The sequence below is a fragment of the Euprymna scolopes genome, chromosome 45 (assembly GCF_053919585.1).
Source record: "Euprymna scolopes isolate OS-2025 chromosome 45, ASM5391958v1, whole genome shotgun sequence".
Classification (NCBI taxonomy): domain Eukaryota; kingdom Metazoa; phylum Mollusca; class Cephalopoda; order Sepiida; family Sepiolidae; genus Euprymna; species Euprymna scolopes.
In genome coordinates this window covers 68083591-68108609 of record NC_136526.1, presented here as the reverse complement: position 1 = coordinate 68108609, position 25019 = coordinate 68083591, and the positions used below count along the sequence as shown (strand labels likewise).

General features: G+C 34.6%; 1 protein-coding gene across 2 annotated transcripts in view; it reads left to right on the top strand.

The window, feature by feature from the left end:
* LOC145269875 (carboxypeptidase D-like) overlaps window positions 1–25019 on the top strand; it is a 1225495-nt gene that overhangs the window by 1100869 nt on the left and 99607 nt on the right. For both annotated transcript variants that reach the window (XM_080125621.1, XM_080125622.1), the window contains exon 8: window positions 5422–5571. In XM_080125621.1, the coding sequence (XP_079981747.1) occupies window positions 5422–5571 (150 nt within the window). The remainder of the gene's footprint in view (window positions 1–5421; window positions 5572–25019) is intronic.

The window sequence follows — 25019 nt, the reverse complement described above, 5'->3', positions numbered from 1 at the left end:
AAATAACAAATAGGATCCTGAACAGAAGTATGCGTTCTATCCCAACCATTATCAATGGACCAGAAGTCATCCCCTCAGCTTCAGACAAGGCCAAACTATTTGCAAAGAACTTTGCAGCTAATTCTACCCTATGCGACGAAGGCCATCAACTCCCCATATTTCCTCCTATAACACAGAACATGCTAGGTAACATACAAATATCTGTGCATGAGGTCGCCAAGCTAATCAAGAACCTTGATTCCAGTAAAGCAACTGGCCCTGATGGCATTCCAATTATAGTGTTAAAAAAGCTTCAACCAGAACTTGCTCCCATACTTACGAAACTGTTTAAGTGTTGCCTTAAGGAGAAGTGCTTTCCAACACCCTGGAAAACCTCGTCAGTATGCCCTGTATTTAAGAACTCGGGTGATAAGTCATCTCCCCCTCAGTACAGACCAATAAGTCTCCTGTGTGTTATGAATAAGTTGCTGGAATCCGTATTAAATAGAGAAATAGTCAACCACCTCAGCAGAAATAACCTTCTTAGTGACACGCAATATGGTTTCTGTTCTGCAAGATCTACAGCAGATGTGCTAATTGTTATATCTCATAGGATTAGTGAATCTCTTGACAAAGGCTTCCTTTCTAGAGCAATTGCTCTTGACATATCAAAGGCCTTCGACAAGGTATGGCATAAAGGCCTACTTCACAAGATTTTCAACTACGATATAACTGGAAATATTCTCTCTATCATTAAATCATTTCTCTCTGATAGGCTCATAAGAGTAGTGGTTGATGGACAAAAATCAGAGGCCTGCAGTATTAATGCTGGAGTCCCTCAAGGGTCCATCCTGGGCCCAACTCTCTTCCTGATCTACATTAATGATCTCCTTAAACACATACTTAAATCATTTGTTGGCATCTATGCTGATGACACGACCCTCTACGACAACACATCAAAGGCTGTAAATGACAAAGCTCTCTCTGATTCTCTCTCCTCTGATCTCGAACGAGTGGTTCCGTGGGGGAAAACGTGGCTGGTTACCTTTAATACATCTAAAACCAAACTCCTATCTTTACGTCATCAACGCTCTGATCCCCATCTCGCATCAATTGAAATGGATGGCTCTGGTATGGAGAAGTCTCATGTTTTGAAAAGCTTCTGGGCTTGACCTTCACTCCTGATCTGAAATGGAACACGTACATCAAGTCTGTGGCCAAGGTCGCTGGACAGGTGGTGGGATCCTTCTACCGCTCCAGAAGATATCTCATTATTGATGCAATTCTCTATCTATATAAAAGCCAAGTACGTCCAAGGATGGAATACTGCTGCCATATCTGGGCAGGAGCTGCTAAAAACAGCCTATCCTGCCTTGACATAGTACAAAATAGACTTCGTGGCTTAGTGGGGGATGCCCTTTTCTCTACCCTACAACCTCTCTCCCACAGAAGTGATGCTGCAAGCCTATCCTTGTTTTATCGTTATTTCCATGGCAGGTTCTCGTCTGAACTCCAATCTCTGGTCCCTCCTCGCCAATCTTTCACGAAAAACACCCGTCTAGCTGAATCCACTGTCAAAAACTTTCCCCACTCTTTATCTATGCTTAAATCAAAACGTGGATTCCATGAACAAAGCTTCTTTCTTAGAACTGCATGCCTGTGGAACTCTGTTCCGTCTGCCTGCTTCCCACCTGACTACAACGTGGATGTCTTCAAGTCCAACGTAAACAAATTCCTGATGAACCGCCCCCTTAAGTAGACACTTTATTAAATCTCCACACTAACGTACTGTACTTACAATAACCCTTATCCCTGAGTGGATTCCGGGCCTTGATAAGTGGTGAACACCTTGTAAAATATATATATATATATATATATATATATATATATATATATAAATATATATAAATTTAAAGGAGATTAGAATAATAGTCTAAAGAGCTAAGTGTATTTTAATGTAATAGTGAAATTACTAGTTTAATTAAAATACAGGAAATGCTCGTTGTAATTTAGATATATAATAAGCTCGATAGTTAAATGTCCTAGAGCTAATTCAATATTAAGTAATGTGATTTATAATTTAAAAATTTAAAAAAATTTTTAAATTTAAAAATCAAAATTTAATTAGTTTATTTTTGGTGTCTTTTCAATTCAATAGAAATCCTCCTAAATTTGCTGATGAGGAGACCGTGCTTACCAAAAAAACTATGTATAATTGTTCTACGTGACTTCATGTATACCACAAATAAAAAGCACGGATTTCCGAAACGATCGTACAGATAATTGACTTTGTTGTTGTTCCTTCTTATGAAACTGATTTTTAATTTAATTAAATTTTGATTTTTAAATTTTTAAAAATTTTTAAATTTTTAAATTATAAATCACATTACTTAATATAAATATATATATATATATATATATATATATATATATATATATATATATATATATAATGAAATAAAAATTACAATTAAATTACAAAAATGATCCAAGATGATAAAACTAAAGTATATTAAACATATTAAAGAATTAATATTTATAAAATAATCTCAACCAGATGCAAAAGCTCGATAAAACCAAATAGGGGATAGAGCTTATAATAAGAGCAAATAGTTAATAAAACATGTTAAAAAAAAACAATTTGAAAAAGAGTTAAAAACATATTTAATCTGAAAAGGAAACAATTGATAAGTGGATAGTCCGTAATCCGCGGAGTTTCGAAGAAATACTTTACTTCTCATCAGAGGGTAGGAATTAGCAAAATGCGGGATCGGATTTTGCTTGCAAAAGTATTTGATGAAACTAAATGAAAGTAGATACTTGATAACAAAAAGTGAAGCAGAGGGAATATGGTGAAGAAAGAAGTGATCTCATGTGAATGCGTTGTCTGGTGGAAGGTAAAGTATCCAATGACGATAAAATCCAAAAATGCAAATCCAAGAAAGTTAAATTTCCATTCGCACAAGTAAAATACAAGGGAATCGCATACTTGGAAGATGGTCCAAAATAATCCAAAGGCCGTGATATAATAAACAAATAGGTACAAGGAAAAAGGAAAGAATTCCAATAATATTATTAAAAGAATATATTTTGTTTGTTCTTCCTTTTAAACCGATTTTTAATTATAAATTATGAATCATTTTACTCAATATATATATATATATATATATATATGGTATAGCTGGAAAAGTCTTCTCAATTATTAAATCATTTCTTTCTGATAGGTTCATAAGAGTAGTAGTTGAGGGGCAAAAATCAGAAGCTCACAGTATTAATGCCGGTGTCCCTCAGGGATCCATCCTGGGCCCAACTCTTTTCCTGATCTACATTAATGATCTTCCAAATCATATCCTTACATCATTTGTAGACATTTATGCTGACGACACTACCATTTATGGTACCACATCTAAGACAGTAAACGAGCAAGTACTCTCCAATTCTCTCTACTCTGATCTTGAGCATGTAGTACAATGGGGAAAGGAGTGGCTGGTTACTTTTAATGCATCTAAAACCAAGCTTCTCTCTTTACATCATCAACATTTTAATCCACATTTGTCATCAATTGAAATGAATGGCTCTCGTCTTCAGGAGGCCTCAAGTTTTGACAAGCTTCTGGGCTTGACCATTACTCCTGATCTTAAATGGAACACGTATATCAAATCTGTTGCCAAGGCCGCTGGAAAAATGGTGGGATCTTTCTATCGATCCAGTAGATATCTCACTGCTGATGCTATTCTCTATCTATATAAGAGCCAGGTACGTCCAAGGATGGAATACTGTTGCCACATCTGGGCAGGAGCTGCTAGAAAGGACTTGTCCTGCCTTGATAGAGTTCAAAATAGACTTCGTAGCCTCGTAGGAGATGTCCTTTTCTCCTCCTTACAACCTCTATCTCACAGAAGAGATGTTGCGAGTTTGTCTCTGGTGTATCGTTATTTTCATGGAAAGTGTTCAACTGAGCTTCAATCTATGGTCCCCCCTCGCCAAACTTTCACAAGAAACACTCGTCTAGCTGTAAACACTATCAATAATTTCCCCCACTCTTTATCTGTGCCTAAACCTAAACATAGATTCCATGAACAAAGCTTCTTTCTTAGAACTGCACGCCTGTGGAATTGTCTTCCGTTTTCCTGCTTTCCGGCTGACTACAATATGGTTGTGTTCAAGTCTAAGGTAAATAAGTTCTTGATGAGCCGTTCCATATAAGTTATTAAATTTACCAAATTTTCATTACTAATGATTACTATATTGACCAACTTCTACTGTACACTCTTTAACCCTTATCCTTGAGTGGCCTCTGGGCCTTGATAATGTGGTGATGCCTTTGTAAAAAAAAAAAAATATATATATATATATATATATATATATATATATATATATATATATATATATATATATATATATATATATACTCGGGTTTTATTTATTCAAAAGTAATGGACTAATGAATTCAACGAGGTTGTTAGATAGTGCTCAATAAAAAGAGCTGATAATACTTGTTTATTGTTATATTTTCTTTTTCTATATACTGGCAACTTCTTTAAGATTCCCTTCCTATTAATTCTTACTTTTTTTCTTTCCCTCTTTAACTATATCTCATCATTCTTTCTTTTTCCCTTCTAGTCCTTATTCTCTTTATAATAACCATTTATATCTTTTTTCTTTTTCTTCTCCATATTATATGTATTTTTTTCTCTCTCTATTTTCTTTCTCTATTTCTTTTTTCTCTCCTCTTAATCACTCTCTCTCCATTATAATCTTTTAACTTTATTTAAATTGCCCCCTCCCTCTTTACATCTTATAATTAAAGTTCTGTGTTTTAAGTTTGTTAACTCCAACTTTTAAAGAGTTTCTACCTAAAATAAAAATCCATTATTCATTGAACTTTTGAATAGTCAAGTCGCTGCCTGATGATATCTGTTGTTTGATTGAAACAAGTGGCTATTTGTAGCAGCAGGATGTGACCATGTTTATCGATGTGACCGGATTTCGGCCAGAAATTTGGCGATTAAGGCGTCAAAGTTCAACGATTTGACTTTTGAAAACTCTACCAAACTCCTCTGACAATTTTGGGTCTAAACTCTTGAGAGGATGGGACATGGATGTATCCATATTAATTACATAAACTAAGCAGAAGCTTCGGGAAATGCTAGAATAATTCACGAGATGAAGAAAAATAGTTGTTTCTTTTTAGTCATAAGATTGGCCATCCTAAACAAAGAGAAATGCCGTCTGACACATAATCATAAGAATCAACATCACGCATAATCATTGAAAGAACTTTACAGATTATTGAAGTAAAGAAAAAGACATTTCAATTTTAATTTTTTTTTTATACTTATTTTTTATTTAATGTATTTTTATTTTGCCAATTTCGATTTTCATATCGATCTTTGAATTTATTTTCTCATTCTGATTGGAACTTCCTTTCTCTCTTTGCAGGCGGGATGCAAGATTATAATTATTACCATGGAGTCATGGAAATTACAGTAGAGTTGTCTTGTTGTAAGTTCCCAACTGCTAGGGATCTACCAGATTACTGGCAGAAGAATAAAAAGGCCCTCATCAACTTTCTTCTGATCGTTCATATGGGTACGTACTGCACTTTCATTCTCTTTCACACACACACACACACACACACACACATATATATATATATATATATATATATATATATATATATATATATATATATATATATATATATATATATATATTGTCTTGTTGTAAGTTCCCAACTGCTAGGGATCTACCAGATTACTGGCAGAAGAATAAAAAGGCCCTCATCAACTTTCTTCTGATCGTTCATATGGGTACGTACTCCACTTTCATTCTCTTTCACACACACACACACACACACACACACACACACATATATATATATATATATATATATATATATATATATATATATATATATATATATATATATATATATATATATATATATATACATATTGTCTTGTTGTAAGTTCCCAACTGCTAGGGATCTACCAGATTACTGGCAGAAGAATAAAAAGGCCCTCATCAACTTTCTTCTGATCGTTCATATGGGTACGTACTGCACTTTCATTCTCTTTCACACACACACACACACACACACACACACACACATATATATATATATATATATATATATATATATATTTTAATCACGTCAGCAATTTCGAAGAGATTGCGAATCAAACGGCAGAATTCCAGTATGTCCTGCTATGATATATTGATAAGCGTCGCTATTTATGTCAAGATAAAACTTATAGAAATAGAAAATTGAATTACATAATCTGATTTGAATAATAATTAAACGAATATTTTTATCAATCATATTAGACCTTTGATTACATCAAATTATGAGAATTAATTAAAACAGCAATTACTTACAACGTACACATGCGGCCACACACACACCCACACATACCAACACACACAAACACACACACACACACACACACATATATATATATATATATATATATATATATATATATATATATATAATTTACAGGAGATTAGAATAATAGTCTAAAGAGCTAAGTGTATTTTAATGTAACAGTGAAATTACTAGTTTAATTAAAATACAGGAAATGCTCGTTGTAATTTAGATATATAATAAGCTCGATAGTTAAATGTCCTAGAGCTAATTCAATATTAAGTAATGTGATTTATAATTTAAAAATTTAAAAAAACATTTTTTAATTTAAAAATCAAATTTTAATTAAATTAAAAATCAGTTTCATAAGAAGGAACAACAACAAAGTCAATATATAATAAAAATCAATAAAATAAAAAGCTATAGCAAACATCTAAATGACTACTTTAAACACAGTTCCTGATTTCAAAAAAAGAAAAACTAAAAGATTCATCTGCCTTACTTTTAATGCTAGGTTTATTTTTGGTGTCTTTTCAATTCAATAGAAATCCTCCTAAATTTGCTGATGAGGAGACCGTGCTTACCAAAAAAACTATGTATAATTGTTCTACGTGACTTCATGTATACCACAAATAAAAAGCACGGATTTCCGAAACGATCGTACAGATAATTGACTTTGTTGTTGTTCCTTCTTATGAAACTGATTTTTAATTTAATTAAAATTTGATTTTTAAATTTAAAAATTTTTTTTTAATTTTTAAATTATAAATCACATTACTTAATATATATATATATATATATATATATATATATATATATATATATATATATATATATATATTCCATCAGTTCTTTATCTTTCTGTGTAAAGAAATTGAGAAGATAGTTTTCCTCTCCCCAATTTCATATGTTGTAGTATATCTTTCGTTTTGGTCTGGATTCCAGGACAAGAATTAATCTAGTCTGGTGGATTATATCGTGTTATTACTTGCTGGTTAGACATAATGAGATCCTGTTTGGGCAGCAAATACAATGTGATTTTGAATATTTGGTCAGGGAAAACTATCCTCATGCCAGATTGTTCTGACAAACCCCTGTACAGAGAGACCTTAGACACTCGAGGATAGTGTCTAGTAGGCATTCAAGTTCTCTCCTCTAGGCATTCAAGTTCTTTCCTCCTCTCTCATATATATATATATATATATATATATATATATATAATAAGTTATAAAATATATATGGTGGTTAAGCTACACTGAATATTCCGCGTTTCATCCACGCATAAGCCTGAAGAGTCCTAGAGTGAATGAAACGCGGAATATTCAGTGTAGCTTAATCGCCATATATATTTTATAACTTACTAACTAGCTCTACCTACGTATTGAGCACTTTTGAAGTAAATACTTAAAGTTTACGCATAAATCTATACTTTCGTATATTAATTTTATGTGAGTAAGTGAAGTAGTTTTATCTCTATATAAATAAAATGAACTCATTTTTCCCGTCTGATTTTGACCTTAATAGGATTAAAAATCAAGATATTTCATGCAAATATAATATGCACAAACGGCAGAACAATATCTGAGGTGTGTTATAGGCTTATTATTTCTCAAATTCCTCGATAATCTTAGATTTCTATACTTTTTCTGCTGAGAAGTCACGGCCAAAATCGGTTAAAATCAATGGAAGTGGTAAAATATTTTCTCTCTTATAAATTCCTCCTCCCCCTGCCACCACTTAACACCGTTTGGGGATCGTTCACAAGGAACAGTTGAGAAGAGAACACCGGTTTGGCTTCGTAGTTCTTTCATGTGAAGTTATTTAAAATCACTAAACTAAGCTGCAGTGCTCTGTGGCGTAGTGGTTAGCGTGCTGGACAATTCACATTATATTTTCACGTTCGCGCTCACCTACCTTAGTCGTTTTTTTTTGTTTGTTTTTTTCCTAAACAACTGGAATGGACTTTTCTTGGTGGCCGAACTGTTAACGTTGCAGATGTTTGTTTTTTTTCACATTTTATTTTCCTACTTTTACTCATGACTCCGGGTTTGATCCTTCCTACTTACCTACCATAACATTTTTTAAAACTCCCCCCCCCCCCCGTCCCGGAAACAAACACTCGGGCAACGCCGGATACCCCCGCTAGTATATATATATATATATATATATATATATATATATATATATATATATATAAGGTGCATTCAAAAAGTTTGTATAATTATTGAAAATCGATAATCGAAATAATCCAATGAAAGAAGGAACATGGGATTTTGAACAAAGTTAACACCTTATACAACCTAACATCACAAGTGCATTTGAAAAGTTTTATTACTACACAAGCAGAAAGGCCCGATATATAAAATCAACAGTGGGTTCTTCAATATGACAAGGACCCGTTCGAAATGAACATTTCTGTTTAGAGCACAAGTGAACCATTGTACGTAATGTTGTTGAATTTAAAATAAAATTCCAGACATTATCAACCCACAAGCAGTAAGGCCAGGAAAATAAAATCAGCAATAGGTTCTTTGATAAGACAGGGGGGCGCTGGAAATTAATGTTTCTGTTTAAGGCAAAATTGAAGTATTTTTAACTTTGATTCAAATAATTTTATATAACCAACAGTAGTTCTCTACAGTGCAATGTAGACTGCAGTGTATTTTGGACTAAGTCACTATGGGAAGCCATGTGATGTTTTCTTCCGATGCACCACGACGTGTCCCCAATTAGAGCAGAAAAATAATCGATTTGATTGAAAGTAGATTTCATGGATTTCCATGACAATGGAAATATACGATTGTTATCATCATTCGATCCCGGGCAACGTCGTATTTTCATGCTAGTATCTTAGACTGAATTTCCCCATTTTTTCCTTCTTTAAAAATCTTTATTTAAATTCCATACAGGATAACATTATGTTTAAGATTACGAAAGTAATCGCGGGCAACATGAACTGGAAAAAATTCATAGAGGACGTTGCGAAAACTGTTTCAAAGAAAGTGAGCTCCCTCTATCGAGCTTGAAGACAACTCACGCCTGAGGGTATCCTGTACCTCTACAGGGCCACCAATGGCCCATGCATGGAGTATTGTTGCCACATCTGCGCTGGTGCATCTACCACTAGCCTCTCCCTCTTGGATAGGGTCGAAAAAAGAGTTTTCAATCTAATAGGTCCCACTTTGTCAACTAAGCTCTAACCCCTGTTCCATCGCTGCAGTTTTTCATCTCTGTGCCTGTTTTACAAATATTTTAATGGGATGTGCTTTAAGGAACTCGTAGCACTTGTGGCCCCTCGACTTACATTCCCCGACAAACCCGCTTAGCAACAAAATCTCACCTCTTCACTGTTGAGGTCTCTAAGTGCCAGAAAGCTTTCCACTAATAGTTTATTCCCTCGAACAGCTAGACTTTGGAATTCCCTTCCTGCTACCTGCTTCCCTGACTGTACTGATATGCATAATTGTAACGTAAACCAACATGGTTAACCTTTCCTGGGCCTGGCCTCAAATAGCAGCCCCTTCCGTCGAAGTGGCGATATGCCTTGTTTGGGGTGAACATGAGTAAAAAACGAAAGACAAAAACGTGATACAGAGTCATTGTTACTTGTTAAGATTCTATCGATTTTTCTAGCGTGACAGACCAATGAAAGAGAAAGCCGTCTAATCGCTGACATTAGTTTGATGTTCAGTTACAGATGACACGTGATGAGGTGGCACCTCTCAGACGACGTGTCGTTGCCTTGCTTGCCTCGCTGCTCACTGTCAACTGCTTCACTGCTCAATTATTCCGTCGACTTTTATTTACAACCAAACATATTCAATGTTATTCATACGTGCATATGTCTCGCCTTATGTCCATCAAACAACGCCGGGTTCAAATCTGATTGAGTCGCTTGTATTCACTTACATTTTACTACCAATGTTACAGAGGGGGGTTCGCAGGTGGCAGGGGTGGTTCTGGAGAGGACGTTCGGCTGCCTGGGCTTGGGAGGATGACGTCAATAGAGGGCAGACCGAGGAGGGTCGGTCAAGGCAGTGATCCTGGATTGAGATGCGCTTGTGAATGACGTCAGAGAAATCCAAAATAGGTATCAACGGGACTGACAGACATTTCGGATAATAAATAAAAAGGCATTGTGGAATGTTCTGATGTCATCCGTCCCAATAAAAGAGAGACAACGAGACAACGAACGTACAAGAGACGACCGCGGTGAGGAAAGTGGGCACATTGTATCTCTGCCATTTTCCCCACACACCGCTAACTGTGAATTCTAAAGTGCAGCAGTCCGAGGGAAAAAGCTATTCAAGTAGAAAGCTTTACGGCATCTATGGATCTCTATAGTGTAGGGGTGAGATTTTGCTGCTTCTGCGGTTTGTCGAGGCTATTGTCATCGAGGGTGTACTAATGCTCGGAGAATACTTGTAAAAAAGGCACAAGGAAGCCACGTTTCGGCGATGGGACAGAGGTTGTAGTTTAGTTGTTAGTTCAGGACTTATTCGAGTGACGACTCATATTTGAAACCTGCCTAGAAACGAGAAACTAGTGGCAGATACACCAGCCCAGATGTGACAACAATACTACTTCTTGGCCTTGTGGTCAAGATTAAAGTGTGGTATCTGTTCTTCGGGTGCTGTACTTCTATTTCTTGTTCTCTTTCGTTGGAGGAGAAATCCTTCACGACTGAGACAATTTTTATTTTTGTACCTTTTCTCCACGTTAAAAAACGACCCTGGTGTCTAACTCTGTCCCGTGGGGAGGCATAGTAAATAGGAACAATACTACATTTATGAGTAGATTGTGGCTTTGTAGAGATACAGGATACTCTCATATGTAAGTAGCCTTCTAGTCGCTTGTTTATCTCGTCTAATCAGTATTTATTATATATATCTGTAAAGCCATTAGCTGCACCTTCTTAAATAGAACTAACAGGGAGACCCGACGTTGCCCGGGATTGAATGATGATGATCGCATGTTATCGAAATCAGTGCAATCGTCCATTTTCCAATCAAAATGCCTGCTCTAGTTGAGGATCCATCGTGGTGCACCTAGAGGAAGCTTCACACGCCTCCCCGCGGTGACATCCACAATGCATTGTAGTCTACGAAAGCATAAGAAGATATGTTTTACTTCATGCAACTTTAATATGTACTATCATAGAGCAAATTCTTCTTGTAAGCAAAACAAAAAATATATTCCAGCTGAGATCGAAACAAAATCCTAAAGACAATAAGCGAGGTAAGATAACCATTAGGCCAGCTTCTCAGAGGCTTTGAAAACCAACAATGCGTTCTTTAGTATGACAGGGGAGCGTTCGAAATGAATGTTTCTGTTCAGGACACAATTGAAGGATTTAAAACGTTTTTGCATTTAAAACTTCAAGCAATTATATATATAAAAGTTTTCTTTATAGACCCCACTATGTGTTACATAATGAGAATAAGAGATTCCTATGCGTGTTTATTTTAATATTGTTTTTTTTTCTTAATGTTTGAATTCGTATTATATTACCCGATGTAGGGGAGGTCACTCTCATGGTATCATTTTTTATCTAGGATTACCTCCCTTAATTTTTTTCCTAATCTGCTCTAGTGAGTAAAATTAAATATTTGTATTATATTACCCGATGCAGGGCAGGTCACTCTCGTGGTATCATTTTTTATCAAGATTACCTACCTTGCATTTTTTTTATTATTAAACAAAAGACTAGATGTAATCCACGGGTGTTTGCACAGAAACAAATATATAATTTCTGATACTAGAGCAGATTAGGAAAAAAATGCTAGGGAGGTAATCCTAGATTTAAAAAATGATAACACGAGAGTAATCTCCTCTGCATCGTGTAAAATAATACAAATATTTAATTTCACGCACTAGAGCAGATTAGAAAAAAAAATGCAAGGGAGGTAATTCTAGATAAAAAAATGATACCACGAGAGTGACCTCCCCTACATCGGGTAATATAATACGAATTCAAATATTAAGCAAAAAAAAACAATATTAAAATAAACACGTATAAATATAAGAATAAAATTATGTAAAATTATATGACAATTGGAAAAAACAAATAATAAAAAACAGCGAAAATTAAACAAAAATAAATAATTAATAAATAAAAATACGAAACCACGGGTTAAAACGGAAAGCTATCTTTACATAACGCCAAAAGATGGAGGAAGTGAGGAGGCATGGCTGTGGAAATCCTTTTACACGAATACGATGTCCAGCATGTTAAAAATATACCATTTGTTGTAAAAATCTTATGGATAAACATTTGAAGAAGTTGGTGGGGACAGGATATTCTTACGGAAACAAAAATCGTAAAATTGCCTATTCATCAATGAAACAGCTGTAATGGAAAAAATCAGGAAAAAAACGAAGGTTATAAAAAGAAAACGTGAGTCTTTGAATTTTCAACAAAATTTTGCACTATATATGCTCTGCACCTATTAAATAGACACATTGAGCTTAACTCAAAATGAATGGTTTTAAAATAACAATCTAGACCCGTTAAACGAAATCGGTATGCATTGAAAGTAACGACATTTCAAAAACAAACTTTAAAAAAAGTATATATATGTATGTGTGTGTGGGGGGGGGTGAATAATTGAGCGATTTCACACACACACACACACATACATATATATATATATATATATATATATATATATATATATATATATATATATATATATATATATAAAGTAATTTATAAAATATATATGGCGATTAAGCTACACTGAATATTCGGCGTTTCATCCACTCTAGGATTCGTCAGGCTTATGCGCGGATTCTGTGGTTGTTTATTGTTTTTATATGGTCCTCTTCTGTTGAGGGTTTTAGTTAGCCAATCAGCTTTCTAGTATCCACCGCGTCCCTTCCTATCAGCCAATGGGCATGCATTTTATCGAACAAAGGATCTGTTTTAAAACTAGTTTAGTGGTTTAAGGCAGACATTTCTTTTTTTATATACATATATATAAATATACATATGTGTAAATACATATATGCACATATATATCCATATATATATATATACATAAATATATGTGTGATCGTTTATGTATATTCATGTTTATTTAATTTATTTATTTGTTTATTTTCTATTGTTTTTGTTAGTTTTAAAACTATTTTGTATCGCTATCCTAGAGTAAATTTTATTTTGTGAACATAGTTATTTGCTATTTCTCTTCTACAGTTTAATAGATTTTGGGGTTCTTTAAAGTACAGGATAGCAAATTTTTCATGAAGGCATAATTTACATGGGTCGTCTAAATGCCTACACGTGGTAGCTGTCTTATTATTTTCCATTCGACTACCGGCGAATGTCCGCTTTCTTTGAGTTCGCAGTATTTATTCGCCAGTGTTGTTTTTATACGGTGTTTTTTTATTGTTGAATGTACTTTTGTGGTCATACTATCGGGTTTTGAAATCTAAGGAAGTCATGCCTACGTAATATTTCTTGTTATTCGGGTTTTCTTTCGCAAATATTGTTGCCTGATAAACTACGCTTTTTGTTATATATATATATATATATATATATATATATATATATATATATATATATACATATATATATATATATATATATATATATACATATATATATATATATATCCCTAATATATATTTTTTTCCTTAATTGGAATTCATTTTTGAGATGAGCATTATATATATTAATTTATTTTTATTTCGGACTATTATTCTCATCTTTATTAGTTGTTTTTTTTTATTGGTTTTTATTTTTCACGACGTTTCGGCGAACTACTCCTCTGGCCTTCGTCAGGTGGTAACCGCGACGGATAGGAACTGCGAATCAACTAACTGCATTCTACGCAATCACTGCCATCCGTAGTTGTTGTCTTCTCACCACGTTTTGACCAAGTAACCCTCTGGCACGCTTTGGGTAAGATTAAAACCGCTATCTTCAGACAATGTCCATCTGGAACCGTAGAAATTCAACGTCTATCAACTGCGAAAAAAAAAACTAATAAAGATGAGAATAATAGTCCGAAATAAAAATAAATTAATATATAACCCTAATATGTTACCTAGCATCTTTGGCTTCGAAATACCATGGTATAAAGATGTAAACCAATCTCTGGTCCCCTCGCCGATCTTTCATGAAAAATACTCGTCTTTCTGAAACCACTGTCAGTAATTTTCCCCGCTCTTTATCTGTGCCTAAATCAAAACGTAGGTTCCATGAACAAAGCTTCTTTCTTAGAAGTGCACGCCTGTGGAACTCTCTTTCGTTTGCCTGTTTCCCACCTGACTACAACTTGGATGTCTTCAAGTCCAACATAAACAAATTCCTGTTCAACCGCCTCCTTAAGTAAGACACTCTATCAGATCTCCATTACTAGCGATTACTACGATATTATCCCAGTTGATTATTGATTACAGTACACGCAATAACCCTTATCCCCGAGTGGCCTCCGGCCTTGATAAGTGGTGACTTCCCTGCATAAAACACATTCCTAATTGAATAAACGAATAAATCTATATTTTTATATTATAATGTTCTTATATTATTGAAACTCTATATCGATTCTTTTTTGGTCCGATGAAGTGTTACCTTTGAATTGGAATTCCACTGAGACATGTATGCACATATGTAACTAATGTTTGTAAATAAACAAACTATATGTTTGTGTGTGTGTGTGTGTGTGTGTGTGTGTGTGTGTGTGTGTGTGTGTGTGTGTGTGTGTGTGTGTGTGTAGGTAGGTAGGTAGAGTGTGTACGTGGTGTCAATGTTCACCGAATCTGTCATCACGTGACATACCTGTGAGGCGCACTTTCACTATAAAACTATAATAATTATTTAGATTACAAATTAATCTCTAATAATCACAAAAAATAGCTCTAACATATACTAGGGTTAGTAGGTTCTGCAGAGGGGAGGGTTATGTAGATACAAAGTGCGTTGAGATGTCGAGTTAGATGAGAGACCATTGGCTGGCCAATTGCCATGGTTAAAACCACCGGATGGCAAAAGGAGGTAGGCTGTTCAAGAGAGAGAGAGAGAGAGAGAGAGAAAGAGAGAGCGAACGAGAGAGAGAGAAAAAAAGATAAAGATGAAGTGATAAACAAAGAGAAAATTAATTCAAAATCCACATAATAGCGTTCAACTCTCATAAATTATACATGACGTCATTTTAAGGGATCCCCCGAGACTAAGAAGGTCAAGTGCTTTTCTTTGTTTTCGAAATGACGTCATTGATTCGCTACCAGATTTATCGAGTACATATATATATATTTAGTGGAGATGTTAATTAATAAAAATTGAAGAAAGTGCTCGATACTGTTGTAGAGCAACTATGCGTTTTATTTTTTATTACCGTATTTTTCTGTTAAGTTACATTATTGTTTCGGCTACTCGGCCGTTTTTTGTTGTTTTTTTTTGCCATCTGTAGCGTCCTCAGACTCAGAAAAAGTCTGAGGACGCTACAGACGGCCAAAAGAAACGGCCGAGTAGCCGAAACAATATTGTAACTTAACAGAAAGATACAGTAATAAAAAATAAAACGCTATATATAATATATGGATCGTGTACGCAAAAGATCTAGCTAATATATATATTTTTGAAAGATTCATTTTAGTTAATTCCCTAATAGCTTTTTCGGTTTTCTTATGGAATGATCACCTTTAGTTAACTATTACGTGCAATTATATTCATGCAGATATTCTACATGATTTATACTTGCGTAATATTTGCGTAAAAAGCTTATAGTAAACACAAACCTCTTTATATATATATATATATATATATATATATATATATATATATATATATATATTTCTAATAAAGTTTGCCTAAGCACGTCTGTCAGCTTTTACTCTAAAGATATGAAAATTAATATATAGGGTATTCGAACCCATGCGAGACTTTATATTTGGGTTTTATCCGGGGAAAATCTGTGCAAATAAATAATTGTTATAATTCTTGTTCTATCCTTTGCAAATGATTCAAATTTTAGTATGTTATTATGAAGTTGTCAAAATTTCAGCTGTTTACAGTTGTTATTTCTAACAAATGTTAGGTCTTAAATTTTTGTCCCTTAGTTTTGGACGCTACTGTAGATAATAATTATTCATTTACACCTGGACATTATGTTTCATACTTACGCAGTCACTAGTGTAGGGTAACAATTCTTGCCGGTCATGAGATTCTATATATTAATATCACATTACCTTAATAATCAAATGTATTTTGACACTACCTTAACCAGATTGCTTAGATAAAGGATTTTGCAGTTTTAACAAAAGGGCTACAATAATATCACGGGGTCCCAATTTACGCTGAACGTCCACGCAATGCCTAGCAGCAATATAGTACATATGAAAGGTGCTACTGTGGAATTTCCACAGGTCCCGCTACCAGCCATAAATCCATTGTTGTAACGTTAAGATGCCGAGTTATTTCCTTGTTTATGGCCGCCATTATATTTTTGGCGCGAAATCCTGTTGTGAAGAGCGGTCGAATCATCCCAAAACTGTCGGCGTCGGCGAACGATTGTTCCCCGTCGATCAAGTTTTGCGGTAATTTCGTTAAACGGCATTAAAATCACCATTTTTTGGCAATTTGAAAATCGAAGTGTTTTCTTCGGAATGCCAAATGCAATTTCGCTTTTAGTTAATTTATTTTATTTTATTTTATTTTATGTAAATTTTGTTTGTGTCTTTCCTATTTTTCCGCCCCCCGCCTCTCTCTCTCTCTCTCTCTCTCTCTCTCTCTCTCTCTCTCTCTTTCGTTCTCAATATATACCTTCCTTTATTTCTTTATCTCACTCTTTCTCGCAATATATCCCGTCAATTATTTCGTTCTCTCTCTCTCTCTCTCTCTCTCTCTCTCTCTCTCTCTCTCTCTCTCTCTCTCTGTGTGTATATATATATATATATATATATATATAATTCTCCTGAGGATGTCCCTCGAAATATAATATCATATCATTTTTTATTTTCACACACACATACACACACACATACACACACATGTATATATATATATATATATATATATATATAGAGAGAGAGAGAGAGAGAGAAAGATAGATAGATAGATAGATAGATAGATAGATAGATAGATAGATAGATAGATAGATAGATATGGGTTAATCGTTTACTTGAAACATTACTCGATTTGTTTATACTAATCGTAATGAATTTTAAAAAATCTCATAAATAAAGTTTTTAGAATGTAAAAATGTTTATAAAATTTTTGTAAATTTTGAAAAAAAGTCCAAGCTCAATGAATTCCTTTTAATTGGGTTCCAGAGCATATATAGTGTTATATAATAATTGTCCAAGTTTCAGATCTCAAGTTTTCTCAGTTGGCCATTTATTGCTTTTCAAAAGATAGCCATTACAATATTGTTTTGTATTGCGACTAACAAGTCTTCAAAATTATGTTATTGCTGCATATTTAGTTACGTACTCTTCAGGTGTTTACCTTTAAAAGAAATTTAGAATAAACATCACTTTAAAAAACTTACGTGGTTCATGAAACCGATACGCTTTGCCGTTCCTATTAAGTCATGGCATTTCGAAGCTAAAACCTTTTTATCAGAATACTTGATAAGCTGTTATTATACAAATATGACGATTGATTGTTGCTTATTATTTTCATTCTTATATATGTGTGCACGTGTGTGTGACCCGTGCTCGTCCGTCGCAGGGGATCCCCTTGTCACGTAAGAGTCAATCCTCGGCCATGTGAAGCGATCCCTCGCTTGTGTGGCAGGACCCGTCAATCGATTTGGTTGGTCTTAACTTCGCGATTAGGTGGATATGTCGCTTCTTCGTCGATCTCATGCACGCAAATGAAAGACAAACTCCATTCGCCATCTATTCTACTAATTCAAGATTAGATATACAATAGATATACGTATATACGATGGTCCGTAGCTTAATGTTGATTTTGACAGACTCCACTGAGCCAAAAGATAACTAGATAAATTTCTCTCTCGGTATGGCGGTGGAATGATGCAGGTGCCGACTCTTTGATTGTGCTTGATTATCTCAAAGCCTCAGCTCAATTCTGCCAGTTTCGCCGCGGGGACCCGTTCATATAGTGAGGCGAGATGTGGGCCGGGGCCGTTTCTAGACGCATCACAACTAGTTACGTCACCCCAGGGGAGGTCCCATCTTCCCCGATTGCACCTGTGGATCGAAAGGTTACGCCCGTGACCTCGTTGGTTTTGTAATTACACTCAAAGGCCAAACAACCTTGAGTCATCAATCGTTGGCATCGGAAACGAAATTATGTTTTCGTTGCGTCTCTCAAAGTGACATTAAGTTGTCGCTTTCATAAAACAATGAAGTTTATAAATACAATCTTTCTCTGGGCAGGGTTTGTTGTCGTTGTCCGGACACATAGCGATACTTAAAGAATAAAACAATCATATCTGCCCGGCATTCTCCAGCGTTTCTGGAGTCTCAGCCTCTTCTAGTGGGAAGCCCAATCCCTCGCTGGGATGGTCACGTCACATGTGTGTATGAATACTTATACATAAGCGATAAACCTGTAAAGAATGTTATCTTTAATAAAGAATAATTAAGACGGTTTATATATATATAATATATATATATATATATATATATATATATATATATATATATATATATATATATATAGGTAAAGCTAGGTAGTAAGTTATAAAATATATATGGCAATTAAGCTATACAGAATATTCCGCGTTTCATCCACGCTAGGATTCATAAGCCTGATAAATCCTAGCGTGGATGAAACGCGGAATTTGCCATATATATTTTATAACTTACCACCTAGCTCTACCTACGTATTGAGCACTGCTGAAGTAAGTACTTACAGTTTACGCATAAATTTATACTTTCGTATATTAGTTTATGTGATTAACTTAATTACTCATATATATATATATATATATATATATATTCAAGCACGTCTGATTGAACACGACTGAATTCTTCTATTTTATTTCGGCTGGCATATAGTATATTATGGCGCCCATTAGTCGTTGTTCGGTCATATTCTTCTCAAGTGCTTTCAATCTGTACATCCGATCGTCGACAGGAGTGATTGCTGCTGTCATTTTCTTATTGACTCTTGGCGTATTTTTTTTTTTGTCCGACATTAGAAATATCTTAACTAGCAATACTAAAATTCGATACCTTAGCAACTGCACACGACGACTAAAATTACCAGAAGCCATACTAAGTAAAAAAACTACAGCCGCTTATTAAACAGATCTAGTTTAATATCGGGACAAATATACAAACTGTATTCAACAACTAACAATAAATAAATAAAATATAAAATAAGAAAATAAAGATTAAAAATAAATAATTCGCCCCCCACCCATCCTGCACCCACCTTTATAACCAACAGAAAAACAGAACTAAGTATAAATACGCCCAGCCTCGATGAAGAAAACAGCATGAATCGCTCCTGACGATTGTACCGATTGAAAGCGCTTGAGAAGAATATAGCCGAACAACAACACATGGGCGCCATAATATGCAACATGCCAGCCGAAATAAAAAAAGACCGCTCGGTGAATTGAAAAGATGGCGATAAAGTTGGCAAATTGAAACATAGAGAGGCATACATTCTACTCAAGGACCACAAATGTGACTTCATTAATAACCCCAGCACCCGATTGATAAAGACCGTTTGGCGAATTGAAAAGATATCCAAGAAAATTGTAAAAAAAAGAACTCCGTCATGTTCAATCAGACTTGTTTGAATAATGACTATCTGCTATGCTTCCTATCTTAGGTTAAGCACATTAGCGTATGAAGGAATGCTCTTTTGTAAACAAATTGAGCTTAGGTATTTGGACAATGTCAAAGCATTGTTAATTCACTGCCCGCATAGCAGCAGTCGTATAGCGCAACGGTTGTAAGCTCCGACTATCGTTTGGCCGATCGGGTTTCAATCCTGGCTAGTCTAGTGAAGCAGCGATACAGTACTGTATGTTGATGACAATATATATATATATATATATATATATATATATCCATATATATATATATATCCATATATATATATATATATATATCCATATATATATATATATACAAACACACACACACACATATATATATATATACTAGCATGGGTACACGGCGTTGCCCGGGTCGACATAAAGTTCCGTTTTGAACACACCTACTATACTAAGGATATTAATCAGTTTCATCGTGGGTAACGTCGATACCCCCAGACATACACATACACAGCAATTTAAAAAATAAAAGATCAGATAAAAACATGTAAATGTAATCGCCCCAAAAAAGAAGTATCTGATACCTTCTCCACCAGGTGAGATTCTATCAATAGTAAAAATCATTTATTTATGGGTGTCCGAAATGGCTACTCTTCAAAATATGCGAAGTGAATGCGGTATTATATCGGAGCACACTTACATATTTCCTTTACCCCATCTCCTCCCTCTTTGCTGTCGATGGCCGTTCAACAGTCGACCGAAGTAAAAAGATTCCTAAGGAAATATCCTTATCTCGAGAAAATTCTTCCATCGGTAATGAACAGCCGTAATGACAAAATAAAATAAAATAAATTAAATTTGTGGAAAAAAAAAACTAATTTTTTTTCCTGTACTTTCATCTAACAATTTACGCTTTTCGTAAACATATTTTTTACGTATTTTCTTTAATATATATATATATATATATATATATATATATATATATATATATATATATATATATATATATATAATTTCTGTGGAACCCCCCCCCCAAAAAAAAAAAACTTGACTAAACAAGAAGTCTTGAAAAAGAAACTTGTACTTACACCTAAGAATTTACGGTGAAAAAAAGTAAAACTTTCATCTTTTCTTGAAGGAAAATAATAAAACTTTTTGTTGATAAATATTTTGCAAAAAAAAAATATATAAAATTAAATAAATAAAATCATTTAAAGGTAGGTTTTTGTTATTTTTGATTACTTACATTTGTATTTTTCTCCATTTAATAAAGACTTTTCATATCTATCTGCATATATATATATATATATATATATATATATATGTATGTATGTATATATATATATATATATATATATATATATATATATATATATATATATATATATATATATATATATACTTTGATAATTATGTTTCAGTTTGAGTGGACTCTTTTGCTGTTTTGTTTTCTTCTTATTTCTTTTTTTCCATTCTTTCCCTTTCCTCTTGCTTCATCTTCATTCTTTTTTCCTTTTTATCACTTTTACATTTTTTCTCCCTTTTTCACTTCTTTCTCCTCTTTTCTTTTTTCCTTTCTTTTTTCTTAACATTTTGCTTTTTTCTTTACTTTTTTCTGTCCTGGTTCTCATTTTCTTCTTTCTTTTTTTTTTAAATATTTTTTCTTCTCACACATTATTTTCGTTCTCATTCATTTAATTTTATTTTATTTTCATATTAAATAAAATATCTCAAAATATCTTCCATTATTTTCCTGAATTTTTCCGATCCAGATTCAAAATGGCGCATTTCTCCGCACATTTCCCGTCATGCACCATTATTCTTCCTTCCGGTTTCTGTCTTTATTTAACTCAAAATCCTGTGTATTTTCAGCCATCTTTATTTGCGAGAACATTTACCACGACCTCAACCTGACGCCTATTCACTCGACGCATCCCATCTCTCTCTCTCAATATCTATCTATCTATCTATCTATCTATCTATCTATCTATCTATCACTCTCCTGGCTAGTGCATCTCCCTTTATTTTTAGGTTACTGTTGCGTTTCCTTTCCTGTGTTCAATTTTTTCTTACTTTCTTTCTCTATCTATACTTTCTTTTTACTTATTCTTTCTCTCCTTCTCTCTCTCTTTCTCTCTCACTCACTCTCTATCTATCTATCTATCTCTATATATATATATATATATATATATATATATATATATATATATATATATATATATATATATATACTAGCAAAAGTACCCGTCGTTGACTGGGTTCAAAAACAGCCTACAGAAAATGGACTTTGATTCATGAAAGTATGATAGGTTATGAAAAGGAAGGGTTGTAATGAGATAGCTTCGAATTTGGTGGTATCAAAACCAAAGTAAAATATGATGAAAGTAAAAATAAAATAGATAAACCCCATAATTTATTATATCATAACTGTTCACACTGAAACACTTATCACAATATTCTGTTGATCTATATTAAAAAACCTTGTTAAACTTTGTAATATATTTCCATTCTATGGACGTCAGGCGCGAACAAACACCCCATAATTTTATTATACTATATTTCTTCAAACTGAAACATAATTATTAAATATATATATCCGCCATCTTGAATCCACTTTTGTCTTTTGAAAAAGAGAGGTCCCTTTCTTTCGATATTCTTATAGATATACATACATATAGGTATATACATATATATGTATGTATATATACATGTTTTATTATCTTTCCTAGCCTTTCTCATTCCTCCTTTCCCCTTCTTTTCCACGTTTTTCTATCCTTTCTCACTTTATTTTATTTCTCTCTCTCTCTCTCTCTCTCTCTCTCTCTCTCTCTCTCTTTGGCACACACACTTTCTTCTTTTCTCTCTATCTATTTCTCCCTATTTCCATCTCACCCCCCTTCACTGTTGCCTGTGTTATGTCTCGTCCCGACACCCACTTTCTATCTTTTCCTTTTCTCTCTTTCTCTCTCTTTCTTCCTCTCTCTTTCAGGTATTTTTCTTTCTTTCTTTCTTGCCCTTCTATTTCTTTCTATGTCCCTTTTCTTTTCTCTCTGTTTCTTTCTTCCTATTTTCCATCTACCCTCTTACTCTTTCTCTATACATACAGGGTGGAACGATAAAGTTGTCACCCTAATAAAAACGACATGATTCCATTTCCGTTTGAAGGAAACTGGTTTCTGTTTTTGTTGCAGACCATCTACTAGTTGACTAATTGTGTACAAATCACAAGAACGATAGGAACTTTCTATCATGTCTGAAAGTAACACAATGTTAAACGAACGAGATCGGAGATGCGCCGCTGCACAACTCATGCTCTGTACCGATCCAAGTTATAACAGCAGGACTATTGCCAGTGCCCTAAAAATGCATTGCTGGATCGCCACGATAAGCAGAGACGTGCCCAGGGTGACAAAAACAAAGTTTCCGGCCACGGTTATGGTCTTTGGTGTGGTTTCCAATGGGGGCCATATCATGCCACATTGCATCTTCGAAATCGGCTTGAAAGTCATCAAAGTGTACCTGGATGTGCTGAAAGGTGCGGTGATCCCATGGTGTACCTATTTACTATGCCTCCCCACGGGACAGAGTTAGACACAAGGGTCGTTTTTTAACGTGGAGAAAAGGTACAAAAATAAAAATTGTCTCAGTCGTGAAGGATTTCTCCTCCACCGAAAGAGAACAAGAAATAGAAGTGCAGCATCTGAAGAACAGATGGTATTTATTTGCTCCCCCACCGAGCAAATTAGGCACAAGGCCGATTTTTAATGTGAGGAGTGAAGGGGAAATGGGGACCAACTCCCCGGGGAGTAGGGGAGCTGGATAGTGACAATTGGTATGAAGGGTTGCCCCTACATTGACCAAGGTCCTATATGTGGGGTTGCCCCCACATATGGTCTTTGCTTGCAGTATCTGTCGGAACAGATACTACACTTTGATCTTGTTTATATATTTTATTGAGAAAGAAAAAATTGAACATAAAAAACGTACAAAAAATTCAATTCAACAAAATTAGGCACAAAGCCCTATAAGAAATTGGGAGGGGGAGGGTACAGGGTCTTTTTGACTATGTAACAGATGAGACTTTGAAGTCTTACTCTTGACTGGCAACATTTACCAAAATACCTCAATCACTCTGTGGATCCTAATCTAACTAATAACCCCAGCGTTCAATGTAAAATTTAAGGTCAAGAAAATATGGTGTAATTAGGTGGTCACTGGTAGATCTTGGCTGTGGCTGCAGGCTCGCTGTCGGTCCACAAGTCCAAACAAACCCAGGATTGGTTACAGGAGTACTACAACTTTGTACCCTTCTTTCACTGCCCCCCTCCACCAACCTTAACCCGCTGGATTACTTCGTTTGGTTAGACGACGAGACCATTACCAACAAGACCTCCCACAACATCAAAGCCAGCCTGATCGCTGCCAGCCGCTGAGTATTTGTTGAGCTCCCATCAGCGCTTGAGGAAAAGGCATGCTCCGGACCTCTATCGAGACTGTGAATGAGGTTGAAGGCGGCTACATTGAATAGATGTCATCCTTACTAAATAATTAAGCTACGTGAATTTATTTTTTCAATGAAAGTTTTAAAATAAATGTTGTTTTATTTAGGGCGACAACTTTATCGTTCCACTTTGTATATATATCTCTATTTGAGATAATTTTTCTTTCTCTCTGCACTTCTATCTCTCTTTCTCTCCTCTCTCTTTTCCCTCTCTCTCTCTCTCTCTCTCTCTCTCTCTTCTATCCTCCCTATATGGCTTTCTCTCGCTCTACCTCTTCTCCCCTTTTTACTTTTCTGTTTTTCATTTTTCTTTCTTTCAACCTCTGTCCTCTCCACTCCTCTCTCTCTCTCTCTTTCTCTCTCTCTCTCTTCTATCCTCCCTATATGGCTTTCTCTCGCTCTACCTCTTCTCCCCTTTTTACTTTTCTGTTTTTCATCTTTCTTTCTTTCAACCTCTGTCCTC